At 30.4% G+C, this 26492-nt stretch overlaps 2 protein-coding genes across 2 annotated transcripts; one reads left to right on the forward strand and one right to left on the reverse strand.

Annotated features, from left to right (window-relative positions):
- The first annotated feature begins 4310 nt into the window (after nucleotides 1-4310).
- Nucleotides 4311-6352, forward strand: LOC107923139 (46 kDa FK506-binding nuclear protein). The gene is made up of 3 exons (XM_016853353.2): nucleotides 4311-4789; nucleotides 5136-5200; nucleotides 5405-6352. The coding sequence occupies exons 1-3, from the start codon at nucleotides 4640-4642 to the stop codon at nucleotides 5967-5969; spliced, it is 780 nt and encodes a 259-aa protein (XP_016708842.1). The 5' UTR covers nucleotides 4311-4639; the 3' UTR covers nucleotides 5970-6352.
- Nucleotides 6353-8470: 2118 nt separating this feature from the next.
- On the reverse strand, nucleotides 8471-9511 carry LOC121209721 (brassinosteroid-responsive RING protein 1). Its single transcript, XM_041080957.1, has one exon. The coding sequence runs from the start codon at nucleotides 9144-9146 to the stop codon at nucleotides 8640-8642; it is 507 nt and encodes a 168-aa protein (XP_040936891.1). The 5' UTR covers nucleotides 9147-9511; the 3' UTR covers nucleotides 8471-8639.
- Between the last annotated feature and the right edge of the window lie 16981 nt (nucleotides 9512-26492).

Consider the following 26492-nt stretch of genomic DNA (forward strand, 5'->3'; position numbering starts at 1 on the left):
GCGGTCTTCACATCAAGCTGAACTAGTTCAAGATCATATTGCGCAACTAAGGCTAGCAAAATCCGAATAGACGAATGCTTCACAACTGGAGAAAACACTTCATTGTAGTCTATTCCTTCTTTCTGAGCGTAACCCTTTGCTACTAATCTAGCCTTGTATCGAATTTCATTTTTATCAGGAAATCCTTCCTTCTTTGCATATACCCATTTGCATCCAATTGTCTTCTTTCCCTTGGGTAGTGTCACTAACTCCCGGGTCTTATTTTTATGAAGAGACTGCATTTCTTCATTCATTGCTTGCTTCCACTTTACACCATCAGGGTTACTTATTACTTCTGTGTAAGTAGAAGGAACATCATCATCTGTAATTGGAAGTGCATAGGCCACTATATCATCAAAGCGAGCAGGCTTACGAATCTCTCTTCTTGGCCTTCTATATGCAATTGAATCTTGTTGCTGTAGAGATTCTTGGGTAGGAACCTCTTCATCATTTGTCCCTTCAATATTAGCTGGATCATCGTTAACCTTTTCAAGCTCCACTTGCTGCAAAGTACTACTGGTTTTGTCATCCTTTTGTGAATCCTTGTACTTCAACATGGTTGATTCATCAAAAGTCACATCTCTACTGAAAACAATCTTCCTTGTATCAGGACACCAGAGACGATATCCTTTTACTCCATCAGTTATACCCAAGAATAATGCTTTCTTTGCTCTTGGGTCTAACTTAGATTCTTTTACATGATAATATGCAGTGGAACCAAATACATGCAAAGAATCATAATCAGTAGCAGATTTACCAGTCCACATCTCCATAGGAGTTTTTCCATTTATTGCAGCTGATGGCAAACGGTTAATTAGATGGCACGTATATGTAACTGCCTCAGCCCAAAATTCTTTGCCCAATCCAGCATTGGACAACATACATCGAACTTTCTCCAGTATAGTTCGATTCATTCGTTCTGCCACCCCATTTTGCTGTGGTGTATCCCGAACAGTGAAGTGTCGCACAATGCCCTCATCTTGGCATACTTGTAGAAATGGATCGTTTTTGTACTCAGTACCATTATCTGATCGAAGTCGTTTGACCTTTCGAACAGTCTGAGTCTCCACCATCTTCTTCCATTTCAGAAATGCATCCAAAACTTCACTTTTTCTTTTCATTAGATACACCCATACTTTTCTTGAATAATCATCAACAAAAGTAACAAAATAGTGCATACCTCCCAAAGAAGCTACTTTGGTAGGTCCCCACACATCACTATGAACGTAGTCCAGAATTCCTTTCGTATTGTGAATTGCTGGACCAAATTTTACCCTCTTCTGCTTGCCCAGAACACAATGTTCACAGAATTCCATTTTGCAAGAATTTGTACCTTTCAATAAGCCTTGCTTCACCAATGTCTACAAAGCTTTTTCACCAGCATGTCCCAATCGCATATGCCATTATCTGGTAGCCTCTAAATCTACATCTTTTGTAGAAATTGTTGATGTTGATCCAATAACTGTACTTCCATTTAAAAAATACAAGTTATTTCTTCTTGTGCCTTTCATCACCGTTAGTTGCCCAGCTACTACTTTTAGTAATCCATCTCTCAAAGTGATTGTGAGCCCTTTAGATTCTAGGGCACCTAATGAGATGAGATTTTTCTTCAGGCTAGGTACGTAGCGAACATCTGTCAAGGCTTGGATTAAGCCGTCGTGATTCTTCAATTGGACTGTACCCACTCCCATTGTCTTGCAAGGACTATCATTTCCCATAAGAACAATTCCACCTTCTAGCTCTTTAAGACTAGAAAACCAGTCCTTATTAGGACACATATGGTAAGTACATCCTGAATCCAAAATCCACTCATCCGTTTGACATGCCATTGCCATGCCAACCAAGCTAAAGTCTGACTCCTCATCATGCTCCGCTACACATGCATCAGAAATAGTTTTACCCTTTTGTAACTTAGGACAATTCTTTTTCCAATGCCCTTTCTCACGACAAAAAGCACATTCATCTTTGGCAGGTCTCCCTTTGGACTTACTCCTTCTACCAGATTTGTTGCTGCGCGAACGACTTCTTACTGTTAAGACTTCTGTAGTTGTATCTCTGTGATCTTTTTTATCTTTCTTTTGAGTCTCAGATCTATACAACGCACTACAGACTGCATCAAATGTGATTGTATCCTTCCCATGAAGCAATGTGGTGGTAAGATGATCATATTCATCAGGAAGAGAATTCAACAACAGTAATGCATTGTCTTCATCTTCAAATTTCTCATCCAAATTTAGCAAGTCTGCTAAAATTTTATTGAATGAGTTCACATGGTCATTCATCGACATACCGGGTACATACGTGAATCGATAAAGTTTTTTTTTCATATAAAGCCTATTTTCAAGACTTTTTGTTAGAAACTTTTCTTCCAGTGTATCCCACAACTTCTTCGCTGATGTCTCCCTCATGACAGAGTACTTCTGCTCTTTGGCCAAACATAGGCGAATTGTTCCACATGCCTGTCTATTGATCTTGGCCCACTCCTTGTCATCCATCTTGTCAGGTTTTTCTTCAAGGGCTATATCCAGCTCTTGCTGACATAAGACATCCAGGATCTCACATTGCCACATACCAAAATTATTGGTACCATCAAATTTCTCTACTTTAAATTTCGCATTGGTCACAGTAGTCTTTGACGATGACTTTTCCATTTTTTTCTCCTCAATCCCAACTATAGTACGTGAACAGTGCCGTGAACGATCGTATTCCCCAAGTACGAATCTAGCTCTGATACCAATTATTGTGCGGAAGCGTGTAAAAGAGTAAAATTATTGTACTAAAAAATCACACTAAGTTCAATTCCCAGGAAAGAGAGGTGGATCGCAAGGATCGCTTAAGTACCAGGTCTTTCCTAGCCAGAATATCCCTCAATCGTAATTTAATAGCACAATAAATCACTACAATCACACACACAATTCATGCAGAATAATACAATAAAGAACACAAGAATTTAACGAGGTTCAGCAAATTTTGCCTACGTCCTCGGGCACTACCAAATATATTTCACTCCAAAATACAAGTGAGAATTTACAAAGAGAGAGAGAGAAAACAATGCCTTAAGTAGAGAATGGCAAGTTTGAGATACAGAATGAGAGATGGTTATGCCTATTTATAGTTGAGGTTCAGGGATCAACTTGCAAAGTCACTTTACAATTTAGGGACCATATATTGCAAATATCTCAGATTTTATTATGCCAATATCTCGATACCCATATCTTTGACTTTCCAATATTTGATACCCATATCTTTGACTTTCCAATATTTGATACCCATATCTTTGACTTTTCATTATTTGATACCCATATCTTTGATTTTCCATAAATATGGATAATTCCCAATAAATACCAATAGAAATACTTTATTGTATCATCAATAATTTAATTCAATAGTAAACATAAAAAATCATTACTATTTATTGTTAACAGAAGATTCAGCATGAATAAAAGAATTCAGACATTTTTTTGGTTTGTTGTTAAAGATAATTTAAGGCGAAATTGAAAGAAGAAGAAGAAGAAGAAGAAATGGTTTAATGTGTGTAAATCCTAATGAATCAAGTAATTAAGGTAAGTTAATTAATTTCTCCATTGAAAATAAGCAGCAAACTGACACGTAGGGCTGGTAGTTAGGTCTTTCCAATTAACTGTGGCTGTTATTTATAGTTTTCTATATAATTATAAAACCTACCACTAAATACTAAGAATTTATGGGGCATCACATCCTCTGCTTTTCACTTTCCTTGAAGAGTTTTGGACTCTTTAATCACAGCCCTCCAATCTAGAGCGGGACCCGCTAAAGTACAATCATCAAATCCAAATTTCTCGTGGGCCACACGTGTTTGCCACTTCTCACACCCGCACGTCGATTGGAGCGCGTTTGATTCACGCTCGCTCAACATTGTCTCCCTATCTCGGTCTTTGTTTTAGTAACTAAAAAGATGTATGGTTTTTATCTGTTTAATCACCTTTTTTATAAGAAAAGATCTTAAAAGACGCAAATAGCCCCAAGGGTTGAAGTACTAATCATGTAATGAGGCAAGTGCTAAATGCACTGTTTTAATTATATTTTAATAGAATTGTGAAAGTATTAGTTAAATGGTAGAGACCCCACCGGAGACAAATGTGGAATAAACTGTACACGATAATTAACGTCCTCCCAATATACTAGAATAAAAAATAAACTTTTGGACAACTATCATGACGTGTAATAGCGGCAGCTTTTTTTTCCTGCGGAAGGTTTTTGGAAAATAAATAAAAACCTAGGGACAAAGTGGAGAAAGGAAAAATAAAATCGAAACATATGAAGGGCCGAGAAAGCAACAGAAAGTTAAGAAAACCCTGATTATCGAGTTCTGTGAGATCTGCAAAAAAACACCATAGCACCACGAAACCAAAGCCCCCCCCCCCTCCTCTTTCTCAAGAGAAACAAAACAAGGGATAAATAAACACACCCTTTTTGGATCTAAATATTTCTCGTTTCTTTTCTTGGCTCTCTCACTTGGTATTTTATCTTTTCAGTTCCCTCCTCCATCACCTATAATTTGCTGTCTCTTTTTTTTCTCGTATTTGTTCGCTTATTTTTAATTGATACCCGATACAACAACATGAGGATTCGGAAGAACGCGAAGCTATCATCGCTGATACACTCCGAGGGTTCAAGGGCTGAGAGTGTGCACGTGTGCGAGCTGAACCAGTCGCCATGGGATGTGATTTCCTTCGCTCAAGACCCATACCCATCGTATCTTCATCACCAGGTAACCAACTCTTTTGCTCTCTCTTTATTCCTTCTTTTCTTCCCTTCGAAATAAATTGGTTCGTTCCTTAAGGCAGATCTACTTACTCCTCCTTCACCCTTGCCTCCATTTTGTATTTCTTTGTCTGACATTTCATCTACACATCCCTCATTTCTTTTAGGGTTTTTCCCGTTTTAGGGTTTCCACAAAACCCTAAATTATCTCCTTGTTATCGTGTATTTTCTTCGAAATAGTCGATTTAGGTTAATGGGTGTTTGTCATTTCTGCGTATTATTTCTGGTTCGAGTTTTCAGTCGTTTGCTAGCTTCGTTTATTGTTTTCTTTCTTTCTTTAAAAAAAAACGCAGTTCGAAGCAGAAGATAGTTTTAATGGAAATGGGAGCTTAGGCGATTCTATTGGTGCTGTCGAGAGGTAATACACTCCCTACTTGTTCGATCCGATTGCTTTTTATCAATTGCTGCCGTGGTATTCTATTAGGGTTTTTTGCTATTCGTCTCTTAAATAATGGGAATAATTATCCAAAAATTTGATGATGGGTTGGCGAGTTAATGAAAAACCCAGTTTGTGTTATTCCGCGGGTCTTGAAAAATGTTGCGGTTATTACTCGAAACGCAGCGTAGCGTCGATGATGGAGATTGAAGATAAAGCGATAATGAAAGTGGAAGGCATGGTTATCGACGATAACGACGAGGTGAAATTTGGGTTTCAGACCCAATGCGAAGAGGAAGAAGAGGGATCCAAGCAAGAGCGTGTGCTGAAATCTTGCAGCAACGATAGCGGAAATAATCCCAGCAAGAAATCGGACAAGAATAATTACCAGCTAACCGGTAACCGCCGCGGACGAGCCCGAGCCGCCAAGAAAGGGTCGTCGTCAGCTTCGAACCCGTACGAATTTTACTATTATTCGGGGTTCGGGCCGTCGTGGGGAAGGAGAAGAGGCGGCGAAATGAGGAAGAATATTATCGAGGGTAAAGAAGTTGAAAACAACAGCAGCGCTGTCACGGCTCAAAACAATACGACGCCGTCGTCGTCTTCGCAATTCGATAATAATGAAGAATTTGATTATGTGGATGATGAGGATGATGAATATGATGATGACGAGGAGGACGAGAACGTAGATAGTGGCAAGAAACGGATGAGGAAACCTATTAAAGCAAGATCATTAAAGTCCTTAATGTGAAGACCATCACATAAAAAAAATATAAAAAAAGGGTTTTGGCCTTTTTTTGGCTTAAATGTGTTGAAAATTGTTGTACTTTTTTTCATTTGCGTTTCTCTTTTTAATGGGTATGTTTTTTGTCTTTATTTTTTTTGCTTCTAGGGTTTTATTTATTATTAAGTAAATTTAAATTTTAAAGATTTTATTTTACTTTTGGGTTGTTTTATATGATGTTGGGTTTTGTCGCGGGTAAGACTAGAATTTGCTCTACCAACTTGTCAGTAGAGGAGATATTGTACGGTGTGACTCGCGTGGACCAAATGGAGGGTAGGTTAGTCAATGTTGCAAAACTCAATGCCGTTTTTGTAATTTCAACTCTTTTTATCTTTATCTTTTTCTTTTTTCACCTGGCTTGCTTACTGGTTGACGTGGCTAAACGACGAGTTTTGTGCATTTTTATTGTTTTCACTACTACCACACATTCTTCTAAATTAAGCTGGCCAATATTTGGGATTTGTAATTTTTATAGGCTTCTGCTTTTTTTTTTTGCAATTCAATAAATGTTGATTTATCTTATATTTATTGTAATTTTTAAGATTGAAATACAATTTCCATATTCGAAGTTGTTGAATAATCAATCTAAAACTTTAGATCAACGGAAGTGTATCTAATATCTGAAACTGGAAGACCATTGTTTCAGTGGTGGGAAGTTGTTTTGTGTGAAGTAAAGCCGGTTGGAACCAGGACATTGGCATATATGGGTGCCAGCCCCTGCTACTGCTCCGGTTGAAAACGAAATGGACACACCCACCACAACCCACTGTCACATTTGTACTAACATTACTGCTTCCCCGATGAGGTATTCGAATCTGCAATGATTTGTACTTTTTTTTTCTTGTTGTTGTAAAGTGCAACAACACATTGGCAAACAGATACTTCTATCAACCAGCTTTGTTTTTTCAACTATAGAATCATAATCTTCTCGTATATAATTAACAGGAGACTGAATCCCCTGTACCCTTATTCTTAGGTTGTCAAATGTTGATGCCCCTGTATGTTTCAATTATAAAGAGATGCAACCTGAAACTTTCCTTACATTAACCAGGCAGGTCTTGTTTACAATAAATAAACGGAAAGAGAATCAAATGAAAATGAAAAAGGGTAGGATGAAAGTTGAAAGTTGAAAGTTGAAAGTTGAAAGTTGAGGTGTTGCGTTTTTTTGTTGGAATAGGACCCAAACAACAACGAGATGGCTAGGAACGGTAGATAGAAACTTATATTCCACAGTTATCAAGAGATGGAAAGAGGAACAGACTATGTTTAGTTGATTTCACATTCAGTTTCTTTGTTTTCAAGTAATGTGGAGAATCGTGGAAGAGCCTCTGGGTTTAAGCAAAAAGGGCATGAGGTAGGGATTTGAAACTACCATTACCCAGTGTTGACTGAAAAATTACATACGTTGGGTTCGTGTCCTTGTTCTTCCATGAAAGCTTTGGTTCTGAAAGTAACACATCATTAGTAATTAATTATATGCAATGTCAAGTCAGATAATGACGACGACATATCATTAAAAATTCTTAAGATTAAATTCATGTATCATCATTTTATTCACATAGAATTAGTTAAATTATGTTGAAGTTTTTGTTGGTCACTGTGACACCCAACCCTTGGGAAGTCCAAGAATGTATGGCTGTAGCGTGTAGGTATCAAAGGAAGTATGCAAAATCACAACACTTCAACTTAACCGGGTTTGCAGCCGACATAATATTGGGAGCCCAACATTTCCCAGCTTATGGGAAGCCCAAGAGCAAATACGCAGCTGCTTTTATCGGTTTCAACATTTAGAAAAGCAGAGACCCACTTGGTAGGCGGTAGGAACTAGGAATAGGAAAAGCAAAAAATAAATAAAAGTAGACAATCAGAATCGCTATCACATTGATGTTTAGGCACTGGGACTGAGCTTTGGGGTTATAGATAAAAGAAAGTTAACCATTTCACTTAGGATCCTTTAAATTCCTTCTTTTTGTCTCCTTAAAAAGTTGAAACAGAAAGGTGAGGCAGCAAGGGGACTTTGGTAGAATTTTCAGATTTCATTGCTAAATTACCAATGCAAACTTCTTTTTAGCGTTTGAGAGCTAGCTTGGGATTTAAAGTTCTGGGCTAACACAGCGCCTGAAAATAGAGATGGGTCAAGCACAGAATCCAAGTTCATTAATACCACCATTTGAAGAAGCAATGAGAAAGCAAGAAAATAAAATAAAATCAACGCGCCCCCACCAAAACTTTCTGCAATTAACAACTTGTTCAAAAATGCCCTAAACTAAAACCTGGATTCATCTGTTTCGTGTTCACTGTTCAGTAACAAGGCAGCCCATTCATGTTTACTAAAATAGCCTCACAAACTTTAACTCCTTGAAACAAAATTGAAATTTGACTGTAGATTGAATAATACCAATTACTCGATTTCAGAAACAATTAAAACAAAGCATGTTATGCAACATTCAAACTATAAGAACTTAATATGGAAAACTTTTCCTTTTCTTTTTTTTTTCAAATCTTTTTCTGACTTAATTATGCACCAAATTGTGATGTACTGATGTTTAATATATACAATTTTCACCAAGCTCATTACAAAAGAAGCCATTGGATAAGAAACATCAAGGGCCCCCTCTTTTTTTTAAAAAAAAATTCCTACAATCCCGGAACCGAAACGTACTCACTGTGTAAATCACCGACACCGGAAGCAGCCCAGAGTCTTTGATTGAACTCGTCCTGCAACTCGTCGGGCACAAACGGTGTCCTACAGAGCGGACATGTTTTCTGCTCATGGTCCATCCAACGGTCCAAACACGCCCGATGGAAAACGTGCCTACAGTTCCTCAACCACCTGATCTCTTCACCTCCTTCGAACTCGTACAAGCAAACGGCACAACTCTCCGGTGGATCCCCCACGACAACGAGCTCCTCGAACTTTATGACGGGAAGGATTTCACGGATCAGAAGAGCTGATACGGGCGGGTTCTCGGGTGTAATTCGGGTCCGGTTATCCTGCCAAACAGTGTCTGGTTCGAGGAAATCGGAGAGACCGAGGTAGCTAAAAAGAGTAACAATTAGACATCGGATGAAACCCAGAAACCAAAGCATGTGGACGAAGAGTTTCGGTAAGAAAACTTCGGTGTAACCAACTGGAAACCCCATGAAGAAATTAAGATGAAAATGAATTATAATTAAAGAGAAAGGTTTTGTTTACGTGATTATACAGACAGTGTATGTGTGTGTGTGTGTGTGTGTGTGTGTGTGTGTGAGGAGTGAGGGAGAAGAGGAAGGCTTGTAGTTTCAGCTATTGGGGGTTGGCTTATGGGAAATTGGAAATTAATATAGTAGTAGTTTGAAAATTGTGAGTGATTGGTGACATGGAGGGATGGTTATGATTGGAGGGTGAGGTAAGGGGTGTGGGTGAAATTAAAATTAGGAGTGAATGGAAGTCTGAGTGAGCCGCTGATCATCATTGGCAAATTCAGTATTCAATTCTCCATCATTTCTTTTCTTAATTATCTCCAATAGAGCCACTAGATTTTAGGACAGTTTATTTATTTTATAGATTTGGTTAACTCATTAATCCATTATCATTACAACCTTTTTACTCTTTTTATACTGCTTTTTTTTTCATTTTTTAAAATTATCTTTTACTTTTATTTACCTTCACCCATATCTATTCTTTTTTCTCATAGTTATAAACCACCCAAAAAAAAAACTTAATTCATAGTTTAACCTCTATAGTATACTCATTTTTCATTTTGATACTTCAATTTTTTTTGTCCCAATTTAATATCTCAAGTATCAATTTTATCTATTTTTAGTACATTTTGTTACGGACATTAAGAAAATTTATTAGGCAAATTTAACCAATGAAAAAGAATTATGTAACATATTTTGACTAATGAAAAAATATCATGTGGTAATCAAGTTTATTTAAAATAAAATTATTAAATTTAAATTTTAAAAAATGAAAAATCATAATATTATTTATTTAAATATTAAAAAATAATTTTGACTTTGATGACCATTTATCGATCATTGGCTGACATTGATCAGTCACATGACACTATTAGAACATGCCACGTGTCCCTTTGTTTTTTTTTTAGTATTTTATATATTGAATAAAATTGTAAAAAAATAATATATAATATATATTTTTAAAAGTTTAAAATATCTTTTTTATAAAATTCTAAAATGTATAATTATTGATTTTAAAAAATCAATTTAATATATAAAAAACAAAATTTTATTTAAATTTCAAGTAATTGCAAAAGAAAACTTTTAAATTTAAAAATTTTTAAAATTTTAGAATTGTAAAAAAATATATTTTTAAACCTTTTTTTATTTTTTTATTTTTTTACAATTTTTTTACATTTTTGTAATAATATTATTAATTTCAACTATTTTTTTTCAATTATAGTATTCTTTTGTAAATTTTATTTTTATAATTTATATGTTTTCTTTCTAGATTATATATATTTTGAATTTTTATATATTTTTCCTTTTTTATATTTTTTAATGTGTATATAAATTTAATAAAATAAAATATTTTTTTACATAAATACGCTACATGGAGCTCTGTGATTGGCTATAAGAATATTTTTAAAATATAATAGAGGCATATATTAGGTATCAAATTGAGAATTTACGTGTACTTTAAGTATCAATTTGGGACAAAAAACGATTAGATATCAAAATGGGAAATTTTGTATACTTTAAAAATCAAATCGTGAATTAAGCTAAAAGAAAAAGCTTGACCTACAAATTGCTACCTAAACTGTATCAATTTATTCTTTTTAATTTTGTTGTCTAAACTTTTTTTATAACAAATGATACGTACATTATTTTTTTCTTGAATTAATATCTCTATTTGTTCAACTATTAGTCAAATTATTAAATTTATTTAAAATAATAATAATCAATAAAAAATTATCATGTCGTGAAAAAGAGAAAATATTTTGTCTTTATATACGATTTTAATATCATATTTTACTTTTATATCGTCTCACCACTTATTTATTTAAAAAAAATAGTTTTAATATAAAATATTTTCTTTAATCGAATTTATGATTTCCACACCTATAGCTATGATTAAATTTTTTTTGTATTTCTTAAACTCTTGGTAAATTCCAAAACCCATAGGTAGTTTGATATTCTTATGCCTGCTGCTTTGACCTATAGTCGTAGATTGGGTAAAACTGCATGGGAGCCATAGCTTGAGCGCTATAAAAACTATTGCATATATTTTTAACCGAATGAATACTTAATTGTTTTTAAAATATAATTTTTATCTGAAATAACTCAGTAAGTCACATAATAATTTATTTGGTTGTTTAATTTTATTAAAAAATATTTTTTATTATGAATATTTTATTAAAATCAAGATAAATATATTTGAATTTGTGTTTTTTTAAATCACCTTAAAATAGATGAAAAATTAATTATTTTTTTTGTTGATGTGATATACACATGAATAACCACATGGATAACACATAAGCATTTAATTATTTTTTAAAATTTTAAAAATTAAAAATAATTATAAAAAATATTTAAAATACTGACATGTTATATATGTGACAATCCATATGTATACCACATAGCAAAGTAAACAAACAATAATTATTTCATCAAATTTTGAGTGGTTTGACAAAAAATGCAAGGTCAAGAGCTAAAAAGAGACTAAAAATTAAATGAATGACTAAAATAATTTTTTTATAAAATTAGAGAGCTAAAAAACTTTATTTTTTTAATAATTTCATTATAAGTTCTAATTATATAGATTCTTTTTTATACAATATCTAAAACTATCTCTAAATAGAAGTATAATGCGTTTAAATGCACTTAAACCCACATTCTTTTTTTATATTGACAATAATATTTATGTCAATAACTCAATCGACAAAAATAAAACATTTATTAAGAGTTGAATAAATATTAATTATGGGGATCTGAATTGATGAAAAGTATAGTAGTACTACAACCTGAATCAACAATTTTTTGATAACAGCTGTTATATTTAACAAGTTGGAATGATGAAGTATTAAATGGAGCTCCAAGCACAAACCTACCGGAGCCTTCAATTATAAATGAATATGGAAAGTAATTTTTGTTTTTCGTTTCTATTTAAAACAAAAATAGAAATCCAGCACTTAAAATATGGCAAAAGCAACAAAGATTTAATATTTTGTGGGAATATAGGATTTAATATTTAAAGTTGAAAAGCACAGGTACTTTACTATTTTTTTTTAATCAATTGGACACTGTTCATCCCCATTACCCATCATTAATGTTTCCGTGCATCACCTCTTAATTATAACCATTTCTTATTCATCTTTCTCTCACACTTGTGTTCAAAATATTAATGCGTATTTAGTGATCCTCAGTGCTGCATTGTTTCATTATTTTTCAAATCATACACGATTTGCGTTTGCACGAGAAGTGGTGCGAAAGGAATGAATTATGGGTTGTAATTGTCGTATTTTGGATGGACTAACCATTTTACATATTAGAAAGTGAATTGACAGTCTAAAAATGATTTAAGTTATTTAAAAGAAAACTTCAACAAACTCGAATCTAGCTTTGGTTAAGGGGATTCGAAGCTATTACATAATAAAGAGTATTGAAGAGTAAGATACATTCTCAAAGAGACTAATTATGTTGTTGATCAAATTACCAATATGATTTTTACTGATTTGGAAGGGGTACAAATTTTGAAAAGAGTTCCTATGAATTTACTTGAAACCCTCGATAGTGATAAGGCTAATGGTGCCTTCGACATTGTTAATGTAGCTTAATTCTTTATGGTTTTTGTAATTTTTAACCGAAAAATATTAAGTTATGATAGCATTTGGGATAAAGATGGGATATAAGTGTAGTAAACTTTTTGGTAAGTTTATCGACTTTCAATCAACAAAATAATCTCTTATTTTTGTTTATTTAATATAGTTAGAGAGCTTATTGTTGAATGAAAGAAGAGGAGAGGTTAATTCAAAGCAAACTTTATTCTTATCTAATCTTTTTTAGTGTATTTGAAGTTGATGTGAGAATAATTTATTAAGGCTTTTATAAGATAACTATTTAAAATAATTGTGCTATTAGAAACCACCCATTCAAAGATAAGTTTTTAACATGTCAACTTAATGTTTAACTGAATGGAGCTTAGAAAAAGGTTGATTGTTTTAAATTAAGTAATTTTTTTAATGTCTTATTAATTTATTGTTTTGTTATTCAAGTTGAGTTTTTTTTTTTACCTTTTTAGGTATTTATTGGAAAGATTTTTATTATTTGCATGTGAAGATATTTGCGATAGTGGTTTATAATAATTTGGATTGACTTTAGGGTTGCTAATATCTGTCAGTGTAAGTATAGTTTGGGCTTACGTCGAAGTTGTACCAGATAAAATGTTGAGTAAAATCTTTCTTTAAACGAGGCTCCGCGAACGTAAGATTATTGATCCGAATTATGTTTCCAACCTATATTAAAACATCAGTTGAGATATCGAATTAAAACAGTTAATAAATTGAAAAAATTTTCAATGTTGATGAAAATGATACATTAAAATTAATTTATGAACTTATTTTTAAAATTTAAAGAAAGTAATGTTTTAAATTTTAATTTAATCTAACTAAACAACAATAAATATATTTATTTATTCACTATAAACATTAGTTAAGCAAAATAGAGGGGCAAAATAGGCGAACGACCGTCGTACAAGTTGAATCCGTATAAAACTATACTTCTTCTATTAGACATTGATTATTACATGTTTTTTAACCCTTAAATAGATGTAGTCGAACTCCTCTTGTATTGTATGTTTTTCAGCATAGTGAATTTCTCTTCCTCTGCCCGTGGTGTTTTCCCGATAAGGGTTTTTCGTGTAAAATATATGTGTTCTTACTTTTCTTTCTTATAAATTTACGATCATTCCTACTGCCATTATCAACGTTTATTATAACAAGTAATTATATTATATTTTAATTAAATTCAAAATCAAATAATTTCAAACCGACAAAAAAAAATCTTTATTTCTATATTTACAAAACTTAAATACGATATATATTTTTGTTTAGCACAATGATATCTTATTTAAATAATACCAAACTCCATGATGTACATATTTTCAACGTAGATTACTCTTATTTTATAAGAGTATCAATCATTTCTCTTATTTTTGCACCTTTTATTTTTGAAGGGCGAGAAGAGAAATACAAATATGCCTATTGATCTCACAATTATTTGAGAAGTGTTGTCTTTGTTAAATCATTGCATAATCCCATATTTAAATGCGAACTAGATTTCGAATTTGAATATTTGCATAAATCAAACTCCTTTCTTATAAATTCGGTTAATATTTAAATTTGAATATTGGAGTTATTATATGTGACGATTAAGAGTAGTTATAAATAGATATTTTTTATATCTATTATTAGAATCTATATTGCTTATTTGAATAGCATACTTAGGTATCTAAACTTGAATTTCGAATCTATATCAAAATTGCACAGTCGAATTAACATATTTGAATTAGTTGGTTACAATATTATATAGGGATGTTTGATTCAAAGCTATAATTAATACATTACATTTCAATTTTGTTCTTTTAGCACGAATGTAAGATCTTGATGCTTTGTTGACGGAATGTAAAATTATCTAGAAGCACATTTTATTAAAGGGATAAATCTCAAAATTATACACGAACTTTGATTTAATTTACAATTGTATACATGAACTTTAATTTTGTGTAATTATACATGTGAAACTCTAATTTTGGTTCAAATATATACTTGAAACTTTAATTTTGTTTTAACCATACACATTTAAATAAATAAATACATCAATTTATTTTTATGTTGGATAAATACACATTTAAGCACATCTACTATTTCACTATTAAACGAAAGGAGAGTCTTTTGTTTTTAATTAGACTTATATTTCAATTGAAAAAACAAAAAATTAAACATTAAATTTATATTTTCAGCTATTAAACAAATGGGTTTCAAATTAATTATTTATAATTAAACACGGTATAATTAAAAATCCATATAGCGGACCTATATTGCTAATTATATATCTATACTTATTATAAAATTCATAATCGAATTAGTGTCATGGATTAGTCAGATACAAATTCAATTAGAAAAATTTTAATATACCATTTCTTTTAAATAATGACTAATATTATTATAATAATAATTTTTCCTATTTATATTTTATTATAATATTTAAATAAAAAATATATTCAAGAATTCTAACACATATTTGATAAAATTTATATACACCTTTTTAATAACTTTACCTATAATCATTGTTACATAATTTTTATTAAAAATTTTATATAAAACGTTTTCATTCATCCATGTTAAAATGGCATGGCATAATATAATATTATTAACCATTTTGACATTTTAGCATTTTAGTAAATGCTTACTAAAGTAATAAAGTGTGTTAAATTAAAAATGCTTTATACGCTTTCAAGTCTTCGGCTCACAAAATCTAAAGATCGTTGGATAGTTCCCTCATGGACTGAAGTTGGGTGTATTTGAATATGGATTGTTGAGTGAGGCAGGACGATGAATTTGCTGTAGCAGGAGGGTTAGTGTGTGGGACCAAAATGGTAGATGGATTATTGTGTTTAACATATATTTGGGTAATTGTATAATGACATAGGCTAAGCTTTGAAGCATCTTAGATAAGTTAAAGTTGATATTAGGCAGAGGATTCAAAATGGTCTTAATTCAAATAAATAGTCTTGAGACTGCTATTGCTATTCAGGAGGGAGTCTCTAGAATTTCAAACTCAACTCTACTTCAAAAAATTGAACAGATCCTGACAAAGGTAAAGCAATGGAGGATTCAACATATTCCCCGGGAGGAGAATACTGTTGCGGATAGTCTAGTCAAGAAGGTTCGAGACAGAATTCCAAGTTTAAGATTGTTTGATGGTGGGTCCTCCTTTGAGGGTCTAGTTATTTGAGTTTGTATTTTTTTTATTCACCAAAAAAAAATACAAAACCATGGCTAATTGAGTTTTAGTTTGATTGATATCGATATTATTGTTAATGTAAGAGAATATGGATTAGAGCACGTAGAAGCACATTTATCTTATTATTTAATGGTTTGAGGGATACAAATAATTTTAGGCATTGTATAAAAAAAAATATAATATAAACTTATGATTGTTTTGAATGGACAAAATTAATTAATTATTATATTTTATATAATCATAAAATACATATAAATTAAACAAAATCAATTTAATTTGAAGTTTTTATTATTAATAACATTAATAAATTATAGAGAAAAATATTTTAATTACGTTAAAGCACTTATATTCAAATGAAGTGTTTTGAAGATATTAATTAAAAATTAAAAAATTAGATGGGATTGATTAATTTTACAAGAGGTTGGTCCATGGAAGCTTTAGACGTGGGTGGTGGTGGTAGGGGCGGCAGTGAAATGAAGTAGACACGAAACAAAAATAGTGGGAGGCAGGACGCGAACCCTGACCAACCAACAAGATACCATGGCTGGTTTAGAAGAGCGTCCTTTCGAAAGTGAAATCAATACAAGGGTGCGGCCATTAACGTGAAGACCTCCCAACGTCTGATTGCAATGCCCAACTCTTAGGTGTACCTTCTCGTCTGCAGTGGACGAGACATCCATGGCCCAACTGTCTCCTTCACCTCTCTCCATTCTTTGGGCTAAAAAAAAAAAACCTTTGAATATGATGTAATTATAAACTACCAATATGAATGATATAAATATATATATTCACGACATTTCGATTGGGACGATTCATAAAAAGTTTGCATGGACCACATCATTGTTGATGTAAAGATTGTTAGACTGTGTTTGCAATGTGATATACTTGTTAGTTTCATAGTTAAAAAGATTTTATTCAATTTTAAATAACGTAAAATGATACATTATAAGAAAAATATGTTCAATTCTTGGTTAGTTGACTCTTCAATATTAATTTAAGGATTAATTGGTTGGGTTTTAGCTAATTTAAAATTATTGTTAATGCTAAGGAAGATATGAGATCAAATGTATTTATACATACGTTTTTTTTAATTTAAAGGTTAGTGACGAGTTATGAATAAATAAATAAATAATTATATAAAAACGCACAAACGAAATATTAGATTATGGCTCTATTATATATATTAAAAACCGAGTTCTTCTCGTAAAACTTATTTTTTTCAATGAATTAAATCTTACATAGTGTTTGGGGATGTGAGTTTATTTTATTTTGATAGATAAGATTAGTAAATGAAAGTAAAATAAATCAATTTTTGTTTGGGTATACTAAAAGTAAAAAAAGTGCTTATAATAAATTTTTAATAGAATAAAAATGTAATTCCACATATTAAAAGAAACCTTAATTTTTATTTACACTAATTTAGATAAATAAAAATCAAGTAGTTAAACTCTCCTTACTTTTTCTTGCTTAAATAAAAAAAAATTATTAAAACTATGAGAGTTAGGGTTTTTCCTACCTTAATTAGTGGTTAAGGATTCAATCATCGCCTTAGTTATGGAGTAACTTTAAAACTTGTGGTCAGCATATATTCTTTTAATGGACCTACAAAATGTGAAAGATTAATAATTGGACTTACTCCAATAGATACATTGAAAAAAAAAACTATCAAAACAATGAAAAATGTTTATTTTCTTTTCATTTCTTTTTATTTTAGTGCAATTTAAACACGGAGCTAATGATAGACTTCACTCAGAAATATATAATTACAAGCGTAATTTAAAAATATTTGAAATAACAAGTATAAAAATAAAAGTATAGATACAGAAATTAAAAAAAAAAGAAGAAAGTATAATTACATTGAGAAATTGTTGATTTATTAAAGGAAAGTAGATGGGGATGGTGATGGGTGAGGAAATTATACATACAGATAAGATTGGAAGTTGAAAGTATGAACATAAATACAAGGGAGACTAAATAATTAATTGAGAACAGTAAGCGATGTCGTTGAAACACGGATAAAAGGGACAAAAACGAAGGGTAAAGCAATGGTTAAAAGGTTAAGCAAACATGTTGTCAAGGGACCCAAAGGAAAGCCCAAAATGTTGGATCTATGTTTGGGTCACCACCTATGGAGATGTTAGAAGCGACAAAAAGCATAGGAATTAAAGGGGACCTCAATTATAAATCTTATCTTGTGGGCTTTCCATTTGCTTTTGACTCTTCATTTGGATTTGTCCCCAATCCGCAACTGCAATGCCACTTTCGGTGGTTTTCATCCGCTCTTCTGTCTCTTTCTCTCTTTCCTTTCCTTTTGTTCACAATATATCCATATGCCGTTCTGTTTTTTGATTTCAACATGTCTCTGTTTATGTATCCTTTCAACAACACCGCACGCCTGCTCCCTCTTCTCTTGCATATACTTCTTCAACTTAATTATACGAGTAATCCCATTATAATTTCTAATTATATCTAATTTTTTTTATATAATATTTAAAATTACTCATAATTTCTTCCTAACCCATAAATAGGAGGATAATGCACTTCAGCGCACTCGAACCCACATCCTCCTGCATTAGCAACAAGACCCATGCTAATCGAGTTAAGACTCAATCAATTATACCAAATTTTTTTAAAATAAAGAATTATTAATTTTATATAATTTCTTTTATATGGCAGGCTTTTTAAAAACATTATTGAAAAAGAATAGTTATACAAAGCAGTTCTAATTGTTGGATTGGATAATTACTTAATGAAAATTAATAAATTATATTTAAAAAATTACGTTTTATCATTCAATTTCAAAAAGTTACAAATTCATTGTTAAATTACTCGAAAGTTATCACTAACCCATTCAGCTCTTAATGGATGTTAGATGCGAGAACGGATAAATTTATAATTTGATCACTCAAGTATTAAAAAATTTACAAATTAATCACTCTCAGGATAATTTAATATTTTAAATTGAAACAATTAAATAAAAAATGTTATTAAATTATTTTATATTCTCTCATAAATTTATCTTTAAATTCTATTCAACTAAACAAAAAAAATGATCATACTCAATAGTAAGGGCGAAGTCAGAAATTTTTTTTAAGGGAGCCGAAATTAAATTGTAATTTTTACGATAGTATAAGTACAATTTCACCATTTTAATAGCCTCTATCTTTATAATTTTTAAATGATTAAATCAAATTTTTTTTCATTTTTAGGGGGGCCAAAGTACAAATTTACCTTTACTAATTTAAAATTTTAAAAATTTAAAAAGACCTAAATGAAAATTTTTTCCATTTTAGGGGGGCTGGTGCCCCTGCCTACCCCCTAGTTTCGCCCTTGCTCAGTAGTGTGTTAACTAATGTAATATAGCTCTAAATATTATATAGAAATAGTTGAAGGAAATTAACAAATCTGTCCCTACATCTAATGTGCCTTAGGAACTTAATACATTAATCAGCAAACTTTCAAATAGTTTAGTAACCAATTTGTAACTTTTTAAAGTTGAATAATTAAAATATAAATCTTCTAATAATTTAGTAACTTTGAATATAGTTTATCATTACATTAAAAATAAAATCAATAAATTAAAGACACAAAACAACTTACATATAATATTAGGATAGAAAATGGATAAAGCGTTTGATGAACAGTTCATGCAGTTCGATTTTTGTTCGTTTATTAAGCTAAATAAACAAACATGAACATGATTTTTAGGCTCGTTTATGTTCGTTTAAAGCTTGTTTAATAAATAATTTAAAGTTCGTTTATTGTTTCATTAGTATAAGTAAAATTATTATGGTTCGTGTGCTTATTTTTTATTTATAATATACTTATTAATATTTATATTCGACTATTTTATATTTAAAAATAATATATATGTTTATTTATTGTTTATTTGGTTATTATTCATATAACATCCCAAAAAAAATTTCTGGACTCTTTTACAGTGATAAATATATAATAAATTAGTCGAAATTTTTAGAAAAGTCAAAAATTGGAAATTTAAAAAGTCATGAGACATAAAAGATAGGCATAAGATATTTGGAAAAGTACAAATATTAATATAAATTTATTTGGAAAAATTATTAAATTAATGGAAAGTATTAGGACAAGGTGAGAAAATCAGGTGTTGAAGGATTAAATTAAATTGATGAAAAAGGAGAAAAGACCATAGGTGAAAATATACCAAAAGGAACTAGGACATATGGGTAAAATGGTAAATGATTTGAAAAGATAATTATGGAAGGTAATGATTACGTATAAATAGTAAAAAGTGTGAATAGTGAGGATAAAATGATAAATAAAATAAAAAGAGATATTTTTAATGGAAGAAACTAGAAAAATGGAGAAAGAAAAGAATATAAAAGAAAAGAGCTATAAAAGCCATGGTCATTGTGCTTCATGTCAGCCACTATTTTTCCACCATTTTAATTTTTATTTTTCTTTCAACTTAGTCCCTCTCACCAAATACAAATCAATTAAGCTAATTTTTTCTAAATTTCTTCATGATTTGTGAGTGAGACCAATGGGAGTTATGGAAGAGAGAGAAAACAAATATTAGACTTGAATATAAGTGTTTGAGGTAAGAACTATTAATCTCTCGAAATACATGTTAGTTTTGATTAGAAAACATGAATTATGATATGTGAACATAATTTTTAATGTAAAAATAGTGTATTTTGATATGAAAAATTGAAGAAAAAGTGAAGGAAGTTGATAAACAAATAGAGAAATAAAGCAAGGAACTGGACAAAGGATGAAGGAGGAGGAGAAAGTTGATTTCAATCTTAAAGTTGTAAGTACAACTAGATTCTTACTTGTTTTGATTATGAAGCTAATTGTTAGAATGAATATAATTTTAATATGGTATTTAATTACAAATTTATAAGTTGAATAAGTGAAGAATAAGGCTTGATAATGATTAAATATAATAAATAATAAATTGATTGTATTTATTAAGTAATATGTGATAAAGAAATTGAAAGAGATGTGAGAAAAGATTTAAAGTGCATAAAAAAATACTAAATTATAGAGGATGTAAAAGTTGATGGAACTATATATTTATGTAAGTAAATGTGAAGAGAAATATCTGAACTAATAATATGTGAAATTATATATAGATGTTTGATAAAAAAAATGAAATACAAGGATTAGTGTGTTAAAAACGTAAAATAACATGAAAAAGAAAGAATTAAGAAAAGATTAGTGATGAATTATAGAAATTATATTAATTGGTGAAACATGTTACATGTATTAAAAGAATTACAAATTCTATTTGTGGATTTGATGCCTCAAAGACAAAATTTAGGAAAAAAAAATGAAAATGACATGTGAATGTGATAAGAAATTATGATGGAATATGGAAGTTAAATAGAGAAATGAAATATGTTATATACGAAATTGAAAGAAAAAGATATTGTTACATGAAATGTCATGATGAGGTATAAATTGTAAAATAAGTAAAAAGTGATAGGTGAAATGTATAATAAGAATTATTAGTAGAATTAGGAAGATTATTAAATATTGAGACAAGTTACATGTGTTAATGAAAAAGGAAGATATAATTATACGAAGTATTGTTATAAGGATTAAATGGTAAAAAGTGTAAAAGTGATGTGTGTATATTATGACTTGCCCAAGTAGATGAGATAAAAACTATTGGGATATTAGTGGCATGCCATTAAGGAACCTTAGCACGCTCTCTAATTATTAGCATGTTAGTGCTCTCTGATTATTATCACGTCAGTGCTCTTCGATTTGCACATCTGTGCTCTTTGTTTATCCGTTTCGATGGTATTCTGTTCTGTTCCGTATATCTTGTGTGTTCTATTAATTCTACTGGGCCTCTAAAAAGGGTATATAACTATTTTAGTGATTATTGAGTCATATAGATTATATGTGTTGAAAAGTTATGAAATTGGAAAAAAATTATATATATATAGTTGAAATAAGTAAATTAAATTATCAGAAATTTTAGCTAAATGGAGTAAATGGGAATTTAAAATAAATCATGTGATTCCAATATTGTATAGAGATAATTAAGTCAATATGTTTAGTTGGTGTTTAATAAGCAAATAATAAATGTGGACCTAATTATAAAAAAATAAGTGAATTGATTGGTAAATTATGTATGATGAATATAAACAAGTCATTTAAATGATTCTATGTAGTGATAATAAATAAGTTATAAGTTATAATATAGATTATGACCTAAATAATAGTTGTAATTACTAAGCTAGCAATAGCTTAACGGGTGTTTATGCGCGTAGGTTAAAAGTAGAGGGAAAATGGGTCTTTAAAGATTGAAGGCACCTTATTTCATCACATCAATGGATTCGAGAAAGGAGTAAAGTATTAATTTATGTTGTTTTAGTAAATGACATGTACCTAGGTGTGTGTATTAAAGTTGAATGTGATGGGACTTAAATGTGATACTCGATGTTTGCTTAATTCATATGAAATAATTTATGTAATGACCCAAATTTTACGGTTATCGGGAAAGTGAATTTTCGGGTCTACGTTTCTGAAAAATGGTATATTAAGGAAAGAATTATTGAATTGAGAAAGTGAATTATAATTGATACTGAACTAAGATAGAAATTATACTGAAAAGTGAGTTAAATACCCTATTAACTAGTCGGGCTAGTCGAATATAGTTAGCATGCCATAGGATATAAAAGAGTACGTGTTTTTGCCGGCTTACTGATCAGGCACTTATGTGCCGACTACTGTTACTGTTACCGTTACTGTTACCGATTCGGCACTTTGTGTGTCGAATATTGTTACTGTTACCGTTATCGATTCAACACTTTGTGTGTTGAATACTGTTACTGTTACTGTTCCGGATTTGTTTCGATGAGGTACTCTGTGTACCGTATTGCTACTGTTACTATTACTGTTTCGGCTTCGGCCGATGAGGCACTATGTGCCGTACTGGTGTGTTGGTTGGATTCGTGTATCCGTCTGAGTTCGAGTCATGTTAATAGGGGTAAATAAAGGTATAAAATAACTGATTATTACTGAAAAATTGACTGTTACCGAATAATTGACTGTTACAAGATAATAGACTGTTATTGAATAACTGAATATTACTGAATAATTGATCATTACTGAATAACTGATTGTCACTGAATAAATGACTGTTACTGAATAACTTAATTGCTATTGAATATCTGATTTTACTAAATAATTGACTGTTACTAGATAACCGATCAATTGATCGATACTGAATAACTGGTTATTATTGAATAATTGATTGTTACCGAATAAGTAACTATTACTGAATAAATAATTGTTCTGATTGTTAATGAACATTACTGATTGATTAATTGCTAGTGAAATTAATAAATGATTTGAAATTTAAAGTAGACCAAAACAATGGTTGGAAAGTGAATGTTTGAATACTCATTGAGTTTGAATAGTTCAATATATATAAATTAATAAGTTTTATAATTGTTTAAGTATTCGGATTATAGAAATACCACTGAGTGTATACTCAGCGTACGGTTTGTTTTCGTGCGCAGGTTAAGTTAAGGCTAGATTGTTAAATCAGCATCCCAGGCCGATCCCGAATTCAATGAGGTAAAGTATGTTGAGTATTGATAATAGCATGTACCTAGGATGTTTAATGAGAGTCATTTAGGTTGTAAAAGTATTGATGAAATAAGTAAATTATGGTTGGCAACGGTATATAATATGAACTTTGAAATTTATTAAAAATTCGTAGTGATTCTAAATTAGTTCCAAATTGAATTTACTGTTCATATTGGATCGCGAGGGCCCATTAATAGAAAGACATCTTAAAACTAGGATGAATGTGAATATTTATTTTAATTAATGACCGGAATTGGACTATACTGATTGGTAATGTCTCGTAACCCTGTTCTGACGACGGTATAGGGTTAGGGGACGTTACAATTTAAATGTTAATTAAGTGATATAAGAAAATTAGATTTTAGAATGCTTAATTATGATTTATATTTGAATTAAATTGGCTTAAAATTTGAGATGTGAACAATGGTTAAACTAGGTAAACTTTAGGAATTAATTTGGCAAATTATCCCTTGAATTTCAAATTTAAATATAGTTACTGAAATCCACACAGTCACGTTCCCTACTTTTTTTAATGGCCCTTCTTTCACTTTAGTATATTGTTCTAAATGTAAAAATAGTTGAAAATTTTTATTTCGGCTTATCTCGAATACCAATAAACAATATACTAGAACAATGAAATTAATATGTACAAATTATAATGATATTTTTTATGAAGATATTATTATTAGAGTTTCTAAAAACTAATGTAGCACTTCTATACTTGACCCTGTAATCAGGTTGGGTATAGGGGTGTTACATTTAGTAGTATCAGAGCCTAGGATTTTTGATTCTCGAGCTAAAAACAAGTCTAATTGTACATGCCATTTGATATACTGATGTGATGAGATGTGAATTTTATAGAGTGTGGTTTAAATCTTTTCTAATTAGGTAAAGATTTTTGGAGTAATCAATACTAATGGATATGAAATATAGATTTGAGAGATAAATAAAGTTCAAACTCATAATATTGAATGATTGATGAGGAAAAGTTAATGATATACTATTAAAAAGTTTATGTTTTAAAATGAAGTGTGAGGACTATAAAGTTTAATATTTTATTAAGAAAAATAAGTTGAAAAGTGAATAAATTTAAACCATTAATATAAGTAACAGGAAGGTTTAAGATATTAGAGTTGAGAAAAAACTTAACTAGTTCATTTAATGGGGAAATGAAAGGCGTTAGGATTGTGAATGTTTAAAAGAAGATGAACTCTGATCGCTAACAGTTACCTCAAGGTTCTATTGTCGTTGCAAAGTCAATGAAACCAAGAGGGAAGGACCAGGAGACGTCACTCCAGTCAGAACTAGATAGGGATCTGAGGATTCTTTTAAAAACATTCATTGAGCCTAACATTTTTCCGAAATGGTGTAAATGAAAATAGTGATGGAAATAGTATAGTATAAAATAAATTAAAAATGTAAAAGAAGTGTGATAAAGCTTGATAAAATAATAATAATGATAACTTAAGGATATGAAGGTGTAATGATTGGACATCAAAGATATGAATGAGAAGATATAATAAGTAAAAGAGAAATGTCTTTTAGGAATGAAAGGTTATGGAATAATGATAAGGTTTATGAAACAAGTAAGAAACAAAGCAATTTATATGTTATTAATTAGTTTAGTATAGAGATTAGAAAGATATTTGAGTCATAAAAGAAATGAAAGAGAAAGAATAGAATTTGAATGTATGATAAAAGACAGGAATGAAAATATGAGAAATAATTGTGATAATAAATCACGAAATAGATTAAAAAAATGAATTGATCATAGGGAAAGTAGAGTAAGTACTTTAGAGAATATGAAAAAGTGGTGATTAGATTTTAAGGATTAGTAAATAAAAAATGAGTACAAGTTTGAGGGATGAAGTGAAAATAAGAAGAGTAGAAAGGAAAAATTACAAACTGTGTAATAAAAGAGGCAAACTTTGACTATTGACAACGGTCGGGCTAATATATTTCTACGAGGTGTGGATTAAGAGGAATAACTTTGATCCGTAATTGGGATAATCTTTGTTTGCCTTTTAAAAAAAGAATAAGAAGAAGATGAATGTGAATGTGAATGTAAATAGAAAAATAATTAATGGTGTATTAATTATAAAGGAAGTGTAGAGAAACATTGTGAGTATTTAGAAAAAAAGCATTACAGGTTTATGAGAAAAGAAAAATAATTTACAATGAGGGTCAAGAATGGTGAGTCCAAGTTTTAAATATATAAGTGAAAGGATGTAAGTGTTATAAGAGATGTAAAGGCCAAGTAGTTACAATTAAATAAAGAATTAGCATGAGTAAGATTAAAGAGATAAATTTAAAGGAAGTGAGAAGAAATGAAATGATACAAGTATTTAGAGATAAAAAAAACGGTTTACAAGAAATCAAAAGGTAATAAGTATGATAATTAAATAAGGGAAATAAAAACGAGTATAAAGATTGATTAAAGTACTCTAGAAACTAGAAATGCGATAGAGAATAACCGAAGATTTGGTAAAGTTAATAAGATCGAGAGGAAAATGAGTTGCAAAGTTGGAAAAGACTAGTTTGTATTTAGTATTTGAGATAATATGAGTAAGTAGTAAAGTTGACAGTTGACATGAAATGATAAATATATAGTATATGTTTAAGAATAGATCAAGAAAAGAAGAGAGCAAATCAAGTTTAGGTGAAACTATAAGGGTCTAAAATGGAAAATTTTGAAATGTAGCAATGTTAACAAGTTTATTTCAAAAATAAATATATAAAATTAGAAAGATGAAAGAAGATACAAGGAGTTCCTTAAGTAATGGTATAGGAAGATGAAAAAGAATTATATAATGGTAATAGAGAGTTAGAATATCTTATATTGGAAGTATAGCAAGTTATATGTAATTGAAGAAATGTAAAATAAATGAAGTGCATATTTAAGTCAAATAATAGAAGATAAGATTTAAGTCAAGAATT

The sequence above is a fragment of the Gossypium hirsutum genome, chromosome A11, assembly GCF_007990345.1.
Source record: "Gossypium hirsutum isolate 1008001.06 chromosome A11, Gossypium_hirsutum_v2.1, whole genome shotgun sequence".
In the NCBI taxonomy this organism is placed as follows: domain Eukaryota; kingdom Viridiplantae; phylum Streptophyta; class Magnoliopsida; order Malvales; family Malvaceae; genus Gossypium; species Gossypium hirsutum.